At 36.1% G+C, this 15,241-nt stretch overlaps 1 protein-coding gene across 2 annotated transcripts in view; it reads left to right on the top strand.

Annotated features, from left to right (window-relative positions):
• Nucleotides 1-15,241, top strand: part of Ptp36E (protein tyrosine phosphatase 36E) — a 146,676-nt gene that overhangs the window by 98,954 nt on the left and 32,481 nt on the right. Inside the window, exon 3 of one of the 2 annotated variants that reach the window (XM_028169636.2) lies at nucleotides 9,534-9,557. The exons of the other annotated variant lie outside the window; for it this stretch is intronic. Within the exon in view, the coding sequence (XP_028025437.1) occupies nucleotides 9,534-9,557 (24 nt within the window). The remainder of the gene's footprint in view (nucleotides 1-9,533; nucleotides 9,558-15,241) is intronic. 2 annotated transcript variants of the gene reach the window in all.

Raw genomic sequence — 15,241 nt, 5'->3', positions numbered from 1 at the left:
TGCCGCTTTCAAACGAGCGTTAAAATATCAAAAGCCTAATTAGGAAGCAAAGATATAGAAATTTTGCTCATCTCAAAGACTTTACGAGTATTATTGCGGTGAACTCTTCCCTGAAACCTATTTTTTAGTTGTCTCCCAAAGGCTCCAAAAAGTGTTTTTATTAACAATGCATCGAATACTATGTAAGGGTGTCTAATAATACTTTCAAAATAAGATATTGTTACGCCGGTAAGAGTAACGCCATCTATCGCCAAATAGTCGAACGAATATCGAAGGATTTAGTAGCACCTATAACGCTCGAGAACTACAACGCCATCTATTGTCAGATAGCGGAAACACAATACTAGAAATATGTGGAATATTCTCGATAATTCTAGAGATGACACGCAGTTAGTTACTAATCGGAACTACTCGAAGCGAAACAACGAACGGATCACCTGAAGCGAAGCGGAAGAAGTGAATTGAGAATTTTAAAGTGTTAGTGAAGTATTTTAAGTGTTCTAAGTGCTAATACAGTGTTAACTTGTATTTCGGTAGATTTTTTTATTTATCCCGAACCCCAGAGCGTAACAATATATACGATGACCATGCGCATGTAAGCGATTTCGCAAATTTAATCAAAACCAACGAGTGTTTACCCAATTATTGGTCCATCAATTGAATCACTCGGTGGCCAACGCTGTCTTCAGTGGACCAACTGAGCGAGCGATGGCAGGCCTCAGCGAGGCATTGCTGATATTATAATTTACTTTTCTTCTGTCTTGAAGTAGTTGTGTAAGTAGCAAGCGATTTGAAGGATGATACGGCCGTTGGGCAATTAAGATTTCGATGTGACGGCCTTCACGTATAATATGAAAAACGATAAACTGTAACCTCTTAGAACATATGAGCCATGGTTATTAATTTTTTTTTTTTTTTTATTGCTTAGCTGTGTGGACGAGCTCACAGCCCACCTGATGTTAAGTGGTTACTGGAGCCCATAGACATCTACAACGTAAATGCGCCACACACCTTGAGATATAGTTCTAAGGTCTCAGTATAGTCACAACGGCTGCCCCACCCTTCAAACCGAAACGCATTACTGCTTCACGGCAGAAATAGGCGGGGCGGTGGTACCTACCCGTGCGGACTCAGAAGAGGTCCTACCACCAGTAATTACGCAAATTATAATTTTGCGGGTTTCATTTCAATCTATAAATGTAATAAATTAATAAACAAATATCCTAGAAATAATTATTTCAATGTAAGATAGAAAGTATGAAAAGGAGGACACAAAGGCCAGACCGATTTTAATGTAACAAGATCGATCTTTCTAATATCAATTTATCGTTCATATTAATCAATTCGTGACGTCACTCTGCCACCCAATTCAAATAAAATCTAATCTACTCTACCCATACAAAAGCAACCTTCAACATCCCTATGACTATCAGAGACACTTGTTGCTACGACAACGGCGCATGCGTAGCAAAATCTACGTCATTCATTTTAATAAGACACCCCCGTAAAGAATCGTGATACCCTCTAACCTCCTGTTTTTTCTCATATCATTCGCGGGGAAGGAATCGAAGGGGACCAAGTTAAATTTGTTGTGCTTTAATATGTTCTGTCATTCGAGAACCATTATTCATAATATCCTCTTTTGTTCGAAGCTTAATATTCTTTGTTTTGTAAATTGACTTGCAAATTGGGTGTCTGCCTTTGTTTTCTTGTCTCTACTTTGTGACGGCTTACCGGGTTAAGGTGTAATTCTAAGCCCGACGGCAGAGTGCTGTACGGGCAGTACACTCAATTCCAACTGCAACAGTCAAGCAACACGGCCCCATTAGCACGTCATTGCGGTTCCTCCTGATCCATTTAGGGTGCTTTTAGGCACCACAAGCACCGGTCACCGTCCTCGTCGAACCCGTCGCTTGCGACGAAGGGCTCGACGAGCGAATCAACCCATAGACACAGCCCACTGAGTTTCTCGCTGGATCTTCACAGTAGGTCACGTTTTCGACCCGGTGGTAGATTCTGCGAAGCACTGCTCTAGCTAGGGTCAGTGTTAGCAACACTCCGGTTTGAGCCCCGTGAACCTACACACGTTAGGGTGAAGCTGAAATAGCCTCTCAAGGCTATCAGCTAAGGTAGAAAAAAAAAAGGCCCCAATTGGTTGTTTTCCATACCAATTGTCGCTTGCGGTGTGCATTTGCGAGCTATTGTTTGCTGCGGGGCTCGGAACTGCACCTTAGTGACCCAAAATTTTACTAGACCGTATCTTTATTATTTTTCACATCATGAGAAATCGAGATATGGAAGCCCACACCACCCCAAAAAAACAATAAAGTAGAGTCAACACAAAAATTTACTACTAATAAAAAAAAAACTTATAAATAACTATTAATGAAATATAAAACGCAAAAATTTACTCACAAGTTTATTCAGTTGAAAGTCATGAAATCCCGGGCTACCGCACAACAACCAAAGAAATCTTATAAAATTACTTTTATACCTCATTAGCTAATTAATTTGAGTGGTAAGAATAAATGTTAACTTGTTATACATATGTCTGCTAACCTTACATTTAGGTTCTCAGGAGGGTAAATATCGGATTAGCTGATTTTAACGAGGCTGTCGTTGCCTTCTTTTCGATTGTAACAAGGAATAGCTTACTTTGACTTCATTACACAAGCTAGGCGGACAAGCTCACGGCTTACTTAGCGCTTAAGGAGCTACTGAAGTCCACAGACTTCACAACTTTAATACCATCATCCTCCGTCCACCAAGTGTCGATTGGATATATTGTTTGACATCTCCTTCACCAGGAAGGAAATGGAAGGATTGTGGCATACGTATGGGCTCCCAATACTCCACCACCCTACCGATTGCTCATTCCCGTTGCTGGTATAGTTCTAAAAAATCTCCCCCCTTAATTAACCCCTGAACCGCTTTTTACGATAACCACGGGAAGAAATAGTGTAGTAGATCATATTCACACGGCCCCGGTGTGCGAATGTTGAGAAATAAAACGGAAACCATATTACATAAGTTGTCGGACGCTTCCAAAAATAGTATTTAAACCTTTTTATTCAATTCCCACAACCACCAAAACTTTATAAAAGGATTATAATATTTGTTATGCAATTAGAATAACTAAAATTAGTTAAAATTTCGACCAAATTAAGTTTATCAATGGCCGTAAACAAATAATAAGAACAATATCATCTATTGTTACATGCTACGCCTGTGGTCAATGTTTGATAATCCTTAAAATCAAATTATCAGTACCAGCATTAAACACAGCTAGTCTCTACAGGCTTCTTCGTTATACCTCTTATGTTTTTTTCATAACTAACAATTTGTGTAACAAGTAAGTAATTAAGTAAGATAAAACTACTTTGGAGGGTGTTACCGCACACACAAAATCTTAATTTACATAGAAACAGGGTGTTTATTTGACAAAAGATTAACAAGTTATAAGAGGCGAGCGGATTGAGCGTACATATACATATCAACGCTTGAAAGGCAAAAGTGACTAAGCGACAATGCGTCAACTTTACAGTAGACTAATTTAAAATAGAAATACCTGAAAACAAAAATTATTTTAACGAATCTAGCCGTAGTAGAATCTAGCTAGTAGTAGCTGTAGGATTGAAATGATTTTAATAGACCTAGAAATGTACTTTTTTGGCGCATCGAATATGGTAATTGCCTATCATTTATGTACAAAGCAGTTATTGTCGCTTAGTCACGTTTGCCTTTCAAGCGTCGATATGTATTTAAATTATTCTTAATCTTTGTTGAGAAGGTTGCTTTTTTTTAAATCTTTACGATAAGACTTACGTTCGTAATTTTTACATCGAGTATTATTAAAACTACTACTACTTTTAAAGTTAATTCTCGGATTTTTAATGTTTTTACATTTTCAGTTATCGGATACCTTTAGATATGAGTTTACATGACATTTTCTGGGTTCCGGTAACCACTTAACATCAGGTTTACTGGTGGTAGGACCTGTTGTGAGTCCGCGCGGATGGGTACCACCACCCTGCCTATTTCTGCCGTGAAGCAGTAATGCGTTTCGGTTTGAAGGGTGGGGCAGCCGTTGTAACTATATTTGAGACCTTAGAACTTATATCTCAAGGTGGGTGGCGCATTTACGATCTAGATGTCTATGGGCTCCAGTAATCACTTAACACCAGGTGGGCTGTAAGCTCGTCCACCCTTCAAAGCAAAAAAAAAAAGGTGAGCCGTAAGCTTGTCCTATCTAAGCAATAAAACAAAGGTAACAGTACCACAATCCTGGTGATTTCTACAGTTAAATAGTCATCCACTCCGGGTAAGCCGACATAGAATACAATAAAGAATTCCACTTTATCTCCCAAGGTGGGTAGCAAAATTCGCATTGTAATGTAAGATCATCTATGCCGATTTTAACCACCGAGATCTACTTGTCCTGATGGATGGCTACTGACCCGATCTCGTGTGACTGAAATATCATTTTAACACGTAAAAAAAGAAGAAGATTCTCAATTTGATGGGTTTTTTTTCTATTAAATTAGCTACTGCATAAAACCAAGGCTTATATACGGTCCATTAGCAACGGTAGCCACTCAACATTAGGTGGGCCGTTTTCTCGTTTGCCTACAAGGGCAAATAAAAAATTGTAATAAAAGACAACTTTCAGTTTGGTCTCAGGAAAATTATATGAAAATCGATTTTTTAGTTCCGTTATTAAATCAAAATAACTAGACTATATACATATATTACATACATATTTTATCTAAGTTAAGGGAATTACGTGTATTGTTTTCTTTTGATTTTTTAGTGTTATTTACGGCCATTAGAATAGTCCAAATAAACTTTTCGGGTCGGTTCTATATTTTTATTATGTTACAATGTATTTATCTACATTGACTAGACTCACTAATTAATTTAATGTTTTGAATAAACGTTCATAAAACGCTATCATCTAACTTATTGTACCAAACCTACAAACGGCACAAATAAAGAGGGGGTTGGAACTAGGCGCCGCATCGGCGCGCCCATTTCCTGGAAAAAAACACAATATCAAATTTCAAGGATCCGAAACGTAATAAAAATAATCGTTAATCGAACCGACACGGGATGGCGCGGTAACATTTACAAAAGCACTGAATGTTTCAATCGTTCTGGTAATTTTGTCTCTTTAAAGTAAGGAAATACTAGAATATTTGTTGATATTTACCCGCAAAATTATAATGCGTAATTACTGGTGGTAGGACCTCTTGTGAGTCCGCACGGGTAGGTACCACCGCCCCGCCTATTTCTGCCGTGAAGCAGTAATGCGTTTCGGTTTGAAGGGTGGGGCAGCCGTTGTGACTATACTGAGACCTTAGAACTATATCTCAAGGTGTGTGGCGCATTTACGTTGTAGATGTCTATGGGCTCCAGTTACCACTTAACACCAGGTGGGCTGTGAGCTCGTCCACACATCTAAGCAATAAAAAAAAAATCGACTCAGTTAATTCGTCTGGTTTTTTCCTTATTTTATTTTCTTTGTTCTTAACCTTTTGTGCTTCACGAATTCTTACAAAGAATATCGTAAAATGGGTAGCGAGCTCTGCAAAAATGAAAAACTGGTATTTTTTTTTCGTGTTTACATATAATTCTTGTTAAGTTTAAGCTTTTTACATATATTTAAGTTATTTTTCGAAAAATCATTTGTATCAACGTACGTACACATGCAGTATGGAACGCGAATCGTGTGAAAAATATGTTTTTTTTTTTTTTTTTTCATTGCTTAGATGGGTGGACGAGCTCACAGCCCACCTGATGTTAAGTGGATACTGGAGCCCATGGACATCCACAACGTAAATGCGCCACCCACCTTTAGATACAAGTTCTAAAGTCTCAGTATAGTTACAGCGGCTACCCCACCCTTCAAAACCGAAACGCATTACTGCTTCACGGCAGAAATAGGCAGGGCGGTGGTACCTATCCGCGCGGACTCACAAGTGGTCCTACCACCGGTAATGTGTTTTTAATACATATATTTTTCGGCAAAAATCTAGACACACGCTTTCAAAATCTCGGAATCCTGATCGTCTAAGTAGAAAAGAAAAAAACATCTGAGCATTATACAGCTGTGTTCATCGTTAGTAGTTCCAGCTAAAATCTAATAGCCGGTATTAATTTACAGCTGAGACACTGCAATCAAATCCGACTAATGGGCGCAGGCCGGTCGTAGCGCCTCCTGCTACACGGCTGCTACGATAAACAGTGCTACGAGATGCATGAATTATTATTCATGGCTAGAATAGACGATCTCAACATACATACATATATGTATAGATTAAATAGATTAGAATACTGGGAACAAATTAGCGTTCCCTATGTTATGGGGACTAGAGACTGACATAATTATATACTTATATACGTTTAAATATTATACATAATAAACACTCGGAAAAAGAGCAAGCCAACTACCTAGTTGTTTGCCCTGTGTGGGAATCGAACTCACGACCGTCGACGCTACAGTTAGAGAGCTATATAATCTAATAAATCTAATATATAATCTATCTAATATATAAATAATATACTAATATTATAAAGAGGAAAGATTTGTTTCTTTGTTTGTATTGAATAGGCTCCGAAAGTACTGAACCGATATGAAAAATTATTTCACTGTTTGGAAGCTACACTATTCCCGAGTGACATAGGTTCTGTAAGTAGGACATCTGTTTTGAAAAAAAATTTGGGATCCTTACTAAAACTCCAATGATGTAACCCAAGGTGTAAAAAATTACCTAAAATATTCTTTACATCGCGTGCCCTGCGAAAACTATTGATGATAGAATAAAATAATGTACTACGACTTTGTAGAACACATTATTATTTACAAAAAGTGTTGGGACAGCATATGTCTAACTATTATAATTATGCCGCGATGAGTGTTCTTTTATTTTAAAAAATAAAACAACGTCGTTGAAATTTTTGTTAAAGACCCGAGCGGAGCCAGAGCGGGCCGCTAGTTTAATATAAGATAGTTTCAAGTGACACTCATTTTTATCACAAGTTCATAGGCTTAGAAACATAATCGGACTGCGAGAAAATAGTAATATTGTGTTGTACGCGAGAAGATTGTTTTTTTGAAAAATGCAAAGGAGCTCACTATCCTCCTGGTGTTGAGCGATAAAGGCAGTTAAAATACAAACGTAAACTGGAGTTTCAAATAAAAACAATATCTTTTTATATTAATAAAAAAGAATTGCTGTTCGTTAGTCTCGCTAAAACTCGAGAACGGCAGGACCGATTTAGCTAATTTTGGTCTTGAATTATTTGTGGAAGTCCAGAGAAGGTTTAAAAGGTAGATAAATATGAAAATGCTCGGAATTAAATAAAAATAACAATTTTGTTTTTCCTTTGATGTGTCCCCCGTCGGACGGATTTCTTTTGTTTGTTTCAAGTTTATTTTATACAAAAGTTTAGGTCTTTTATTCATCGATTGAGGCACTACGAAGTCTGCCGGGTCAGCTAGTTATATATAAAAATGAATTGCTGTTCGTTAGTCTCGCTAAAACTCGAGAACGGCAGGACCGATTTAGCTAATTTTGGTCTTGAATTATTTGTGGAAGTCCAGAGAAGGTTTAAAAGGTAGATAAATATGAAAATGCTCGGAATTAAATAAAAATAACAATTTTGTTTTTCCTTTGATGTGTCCCCCGTCGGACGGATTTCTTTTGTTTGTTTCAAGTTTATTTTATACAAAAGTTTAGGTCTTTTATTCATCGATTGAGGCACTACGAAGTCTGCCGGGTCAGCTAGTTATATATAAAAATGAATTGCTGTTCGTTAGTCTCGCTAAAACTCGAGAACGGCAGGACCGATTTGGCTAATTTTGGTCTTGAATTATTTGTGGAAGTCCAGAGAAGGTTTAAAAGGTAGATAAATATAAAAATGATCGGAATTCAATAAAAATAACAATTTTGTTTTTCCTTTGATGTGTCGTCCGTCGGACGGATTCCTTTTGTTTGTTTTAAGTTTATTTTGTACAAAAGCTTAGGTATTTTATTTATCGATTGAGGCACTACGACGTCTGCCGGGCCAGCTAGTTTGAAATAAAAATACTTTTTAAATTTGATATACAAAACAACACACTGTATATATTTTATAAAGTTGTCTAATTTTTTTTTCTCATTTGTTTCATGTACTTATGGGGTCTCTTCAATAATACAGGTAAGTTAAATAAACAGTAATTATTCGATCGACATCTGCCTAATATTTTCTAAGCAGTCGGAATTCTATTGTTTGTTGGAATTTAATATTTAGCGGCTAATAAAACGTATGTTAATCTGTCTGAGTTCGATAGGATTCGGCATATTGAGGAATCAATCCTTAATAGTTTTAGAATATTTTTATTATTTCCCTGCACGTTGAACAGACAATTGTTTTTATAATCTTATATTATATACTCAGGATGTAAAGTTAAAAAATACATATTAAGTGTATATATTTATTTAACCAGAAGTTTTAGAGATGTATTCTATAGATTATGTAGATAGTTGGAGTATCAAAACCTACGTTTTTATAATACAGTGTTATGTTTCAGAAGATCTTGTTAATATCGTTTTCAAGTCGTCGTGGCCTTAAAGACAAGACGCCTGGTGCATTTGTATCAAGCGATACGAATGTGCCGGTGTTCGAATTCCGCAGACATTTACCAATGTTTATATTCAAATACGTACTGACCAGATGTTCACGAATGCCTTCGACAACGAAGGACTAACATCGTGGGATATAAATCAAACTCGCAAAAATTATAATTTGCGTAATTATTGGTGGTAGGGCGTGTTCTGAGATCGCACCACCACCCTGCCTATTACTGCCATGCAGCAGTAGTTTGTTTCGGTTTGAAGGGTAGGGGACAGCTTTTGTGCTATAATATAAATATATGTCCGCATGGGTAGGTACCACCACCCTGCCTATTTCTGCCGTGAAGCAGTAATGAGTTTCAGTTTGAAGGGTGGGGCAGCCGTTGTAACTATACTGAGATCTTATATCTCAAGTGAACTTATATCTGAAGGTGGGTGACGCATTTACGTCATAGATGTCTATGGACTCCAGTAACCGCTTAACACCAGGTGGGCTGTGAGCTCGTCCAACCATCTAAGCAATAATTTTTTTATCTCAAAATGGGTGATGGCATTCAGGTTGTTGATGTTGTATGGGCTCTGGTTACCACTTGTGGACCGAGTGCTCCTTCTCCAATCTAAGCAATAAAAAATATAGAAAAAATAACGAAAACAATCTTGGATGTTATTAAAATTAAACTATAAAATAGGCCACTTCCAAAAAAAATTACTATCATTGTGGAGAGCCACAATATGGTCCATGTCTATCTTATTATAAAGGTACGGATGGACCTTTACTTCGCTTCCATCCAAAAGGGTTTCCCTTGTTTTAGTTCGAGCTTATAAACAACCAACTATTATAACTTTTCTTTTTCTAAAATTGTATTATTATCTTCATATTTTAATGATAGGAATATTAATATAGTATTTTTATTTCAGACCGCGTGACCTTTAAACCAGAGAGTAAGTTTTGTGAGCGAAAAATGTGTGTGTAGAGGGTTTTGGAGGCTTATTACGGTGCATTGAATATTCGTGTATAATAATATGTATAATGAGAGAGAGAGAAAGAGAGAATGCAATAAGAATCATTAATAAAAAGAACTAAAAAATTCAAATCGCATTCTTCAAAATGACAGTTCTGAGTATTTTAGTTTAATTTTTTTTTTTTTTTTAAATTGAGAATGTATAAAACTGACAAATGATGCGACTTATCCAACGAATACATAAAAATTAAATCAGTCATTTTACGAAATACGTTTTGTTGCAAAAAGTATTATGTAACAGAAAGCAATGGCGCTGGATTTGAAACGAATAAAATTCTTGATTTAAAATACCTCCACTATGGATTCGAGTTATTTCATGCTAAGTTATTTGTTAAATGTTGTTAGGTTAGGTTAGGTTATATCTTTTTGTAAAAATTCAAATTCACGAATATTCAATCAACATAGAAAAGCCACGCTTTATACGCTAGAATAGAACTAATAATTTATTGCTGCCTTCTCAAGTTATGAAAAATCAAATCAATTAAAAAAATATATCCACAGACAATTTATACGTTGAAACAACTAACTATATTTTAATTACATCCAATAAAGAAACTTTTTTTTTAGCATTCCATATCTTTTTCATTTCAATTACTATTTATTCGAATACAATCCCAGAACTATTTAATATAAACTTTTTAAAAATTATTAGCTTAAACGCAATTTTTTTTTATTAAAATTAAAATTTCCCGTAGTTTTTACAAATGAAGGCAACAATAAAGTTTTTTGCTAAATAGTAAGTAAAGCTTCGAATAGTAGACCACCAATTAGTTACTAACGCGAGTACATTGTACGAATAAAATATCATAAGTAGTTAGTTCTTTAACATCGCGTCGTAAATCATTTCACTCTAGCGTTTATTTATTTAAGACAGATGAGAACTTTCAATTTGATTAAAAATAAACTGGGCTCAAGCGAGAGTTTTCTCGTTAAAGGTATCGGATACACACATGCGAGAGAGAAACAAGAATTTTTAATTTTAAAAGTAACTCAGTATTTTGAGCGGTCAAGTGTTGGATTTGTAATACAACGTTCAGAGTCAGACCGACCTAAAGCTATCGCTTCAACTCCTCGTTTATATAAATTTGTGTAATCAACTTGTAAATTGTTATTTTTAGAAGTCTAAAAACATACAAACAAGAAGTACACAAAGAAGTATATTTGAGATTGCAAATAGGAAATTTCTTATGATCCACCCAGTTTGGTTGAATGGTATATAATACAGTAATAGGATATAATAAAGATAATAGTAATAGGAGTCTTTAGAAATCAGAATTTGAATACGCCTGTAATCGAAAGCTCCCGTTTTGAACAACCAAGAGGAGGTCGATTGCAAAAAGCTTTAATTAGCCTACATGTGCAAGCCTTCACAACAACAAACGTGATGTCTTTGTGATAAACTTATGTAACAAGAACGATTCGGCTCGAATTCGTGACAAGCTTGAGACAATGTATCTCTGTGAAAAAAGACTCAAAAAAGAGAAGAATAGTTATTAGAAGCTTATTAATGAACTTGAATTATTTTGAAAATTCTTAGGCCGTAATTACTCACTTTAACCCTCCCAGACGTCAATTAACACAAATCTTCTATTATTTTCAATTTAACTAGAGCTCTAGTATTACCACAAACTCATTATTATATTCGATTTCAGATTTAGATAATACAATAACAAGCTTACAGTGTGTAGTTTTTGAATTAACATGATTCATCTAAGGTAATTAATTAATTAGTATGTATATTTATTTAACGTTTAATTAAAACTGTTAACTAGAGTTGAGTTTTTTAACATTTAACATTCCAGATAAATTAGTTGTCACGAAACATTGAGGTTTGTATAAAGACTTTTTATTGAGGACATAAATTAGTGAAAACTTCATTCAGATTAATATGTCAATAGTCGTAAGGGAAAAGGCTACTAATTTTAACTCTCTATTGTTCATGCTATATGTGAGCGATGAAACTTTGCAATTACGTTTTGACGCATCAAGGAAGATTTATGACACTTTATCATCAAATTTATGTACACTTACACTTCTTGCAAAGGCAGCCATAAGCGATGGCCACATAAATACGCGGTCGGGGCGCCTACGGCATTGCAGCATTGCGGAGATACGAAATGTTTAAATTAATGTCTGTGTTTTTATTCGCTCGTAATCTGTTCGCAAATAATTAATCCGATTGAACCAGTTCCAATTTTTCCTAGTATTTCAAAGAGGGTTTTTCTGTACATTTGCGGTATACAACAATTGCCTTGTCAATTTTTTTTTAATAGTTTCTCATTTAGCGAATTGTAGTCAATTTCCTCTATTATTGTACATTAATCGGAACTTTCCTTTTGCTTAATTAAAATAAATACAGATGAATAAACCAACTTTCTACAGCTACAATAATTACTGAACGAACTCAATCGAATCAAAGCCATAGAAATATACACGACCGTTGGTAAACTTTATTTTCCGAAGCCTTTGAACATCTATAAATCATCCACGTTTGGCTTTCGTGCCACGACCAAGTTCAAATATACAGGTATATTCTTATATAAAATGATTGACGATCCTAAGAACGTTTAGTCTTTGATGTAATGTATTAGAAAGTAATATTTGTAGATGGTTTTGCATGTAGTAAGTCCGTAAGGATAGGTATCGCTAACCTTACCTATATCTCCCGCGAATCAGACATGCGACAGACTTTAAGGACAAGAATAAACCGCTGCATTCCAATAAAAAGGTTAAATTAAATAAAAATTTCAATTATTCATCTGTGCTTTGTTTCAACTATAGCATAGTCATGTACTTTTTTGTCAATAGTCTGATCGGGTTTCATCTGATACATATTCAGAGTGTGATTGTTAGCGAAGCCGGATAGGGAATAGCGTAGTTTAATATAAACGGAAAACAAAACTCACTTGCAAAACGTAGTATCAGTTTTACTAGACCGCCGATCTCACGTTCATTTGTTTTTTTTTATGTTACGAGGGCTGCACTAAAAGTATCGGGAATGGAATATTTCCACTGTTCCTGTCATATTAAAATCTTTTTAATTGAAAACTCCTTGGTTTTAAAAATCGAATACCATTTATTTATTTTAAAAAATATTCTCGGTCTTGTCACGAGGTTTTGTCAAACTTGTTTAGTCGTTGAGAAAATGGAATTGACTCGAGAAATTCAAGAGCGATGATTTATTATGACTTTCGAAGTGGTTTAACACAAAACAGTGTGTTGACCGGATGATTTCTGCAGTTGGTGATGAAGCCCCATCCAAACCACAATTTATCGCTGGTTTGCTGAGTTTCAACGTGGACGTGTTAAGCTCAGTGATGATCCCCGTCAAGGTCGTCCAAAAACTGCAGTCACCCAAGAAAACGTTGATGCTGTGCGTAAGCTGATTGAGGAAGATCGACATGTGACATACCGCGAATTCAGGCAACTTTAGACATTGGCATGAATCAAATACAAATAATCTTGCATGAACAATTAGGTGTAAAAAGTTGTTTCCCGATGGATACCGCATTCGCTCTGTGAAGAGCAAAAAGCGGCTCGCGTTACTTGGTGCGTCAGAACTCTCGAAAGATTCCACGCAGGATCCTCAAATGCTGTATACAGCATTGTATCAGATGACGAATCCTGGATATACGCGTACGAACCCGAAACAAAAACCAGTCACGAGCTTGGGTGTTCGAAAATGAGTTAAAGCCAACAAAAATTGTTCGTTCACGGAGTGTTGCAAAAAAATGGCGGCCACGTTTGTCTCCAAAACCGGCCATGTTACGACTATTCCTCTTGAGGGACAAAGAACGGTTAATGCAGAATGGTATGCTAGCATTTGTTTGCCACAGGTCGTTTCTGAACTCGGTAAAGAGAACTGCGATCACGACAATGCGAGTTCTCACACCGCGCACAGAACAAAAGAGTTTTTAGAGCAAGAAAACATAGAATTATTAGACCATCCGCCGTACAGCCCCGACTTAAGCCCTAATGATTTCTATACTTTCCCTAAAATAAAGAATAAATTGCGTGGACAGAGATTTTCATCACCTGAAGAAGCTGTGGACGCCTACCAAAACGGCCATTTGGAGACCCCAACTTCCGATGGAATGGTTGCTTCAATGATTGGTTCGATCGTATGGAAAATGTGTCAAATTTCGCGGAGAATACTTCGAAAAGCAATAAATAAATTTTTAATAGTAATGTTGTGTCACTTCGTTAATTCCCGAAATTTTCAATGCCGCCTATGTATATCAGATGACTAGGTGAGTTTAATTCGCTGTCTCTTGTAAATAATATGAAGTTTCATTCCAATAAAAAGAATCGATTTTACGTCTCTTCTCTTGGGATTTTTCATTAATTTTCTAAATCAATTTCACATCGGTCCAACTACTTTCGAGTTCTTTCATACTAATCAAGCCCAGACGACTTGTTACCTGATCTTTAATTTGGATTTAATCCGATCGCTACCACCGCAGCAACAATTATAGACGAATAAAGCCATGTACATAGTATGAAACTTGGAGAAAGTTATAGTGAGAAGATGAGAGAGAGAGTGAGGTATCACAGAATCAGTTCAGGTCCATGACGGACGCAGTACAACGGACGCCATTTTTCCTTCGCCAATTGTGCAAAATACCGCTGACAGAAGAGAATGGAAAAGAAAAATTCGCTGTACCGACCCCGCATGGTGGGATAAGGTGGAGACAATGAAAAGAAGAAGCTAGCACACTTCATTCGACCACCCGCTAATAACCTAGTAACCTAGCGGGTAGTCGATCTAAAGATTTTATGAAAATTTCATCGAAATTGGTCCGAAATGTCGGGGTCTGTAATGAATATATACACTTCTTCGACTTTTAAACGTATAAAAAATATATAAAATTGCGTGCAACACAAATATTTGAAGCGTACCTAATTTACCCATAGCAATTATTAAAATTCTTGTATCAATCATACGACTACTTTGATCTCAGGGAACAGTTCCAAGAAAGTTTGAAATTGCGATATACAAATTTGCGATTTCATTTCATTTCACCATTTACTCCCTCCTCGCGGTGGAAGTCGTTCGAGCACGTATTGCTATAAGTAAGTATTTACTTACAAAATGGTACGTGTCTACTGGATTTAAGTCCCACTATAATAGTTTGTTTCTTCTTTCTCTTATCTCACATTAGTGAGGTCGACGCAGTTCTTATCATGTTGCATAGGAATTTGGTATGCGTTTTACAACCGGCCGCGGGCCTGACGCTATATTCCTTGGCTATATCTCCATATATCCATTGCATCGTGCCCAAAAAGGAACTTTTTCTGTTTCTTCTTACATCATCCAATTCTGTTCTATATCTGCATTTTTGATGTTATATATGTTACCCTAAAGCTTAGGTTTTCAATTACCAAAATATAATCTAATGTAGTATCCGCAGTCGTTTTTGCCAAACAGGCTGAAGTTCTTTTCTTGGCCAACACTTAAACCCCTACTTCCCGATCAATTGTGAGTTCAAACTTAAAATGAGAATAAATTAATTATTGGTAGAAGACTGATGATCTTATATACGACTAAGCTATGTATATTTTTAGTAAAGAAAGGTATTTAAAATTGTCTCCTATATACCATAA

This window comes from Bombyx mandarina, chromosome 19 (assembly GCF_030267445.1).
Source record: "Bombyx mandarina strain Sakado chromosome 19, ASM3026744v2".
In the NCBI taxonomy this organism is placed as follows: domain Eukaryota; kingdom Metazoa; phylum Arthropoda; class Insecta; order Lepidoptera; family Bombycidae; genus Bombyx; species Bombyx mandarina.
Note: the sequence above shows the minus strand (reverse complement) of the source record. Positions and strands in the feature narration are given on the sequence as shown.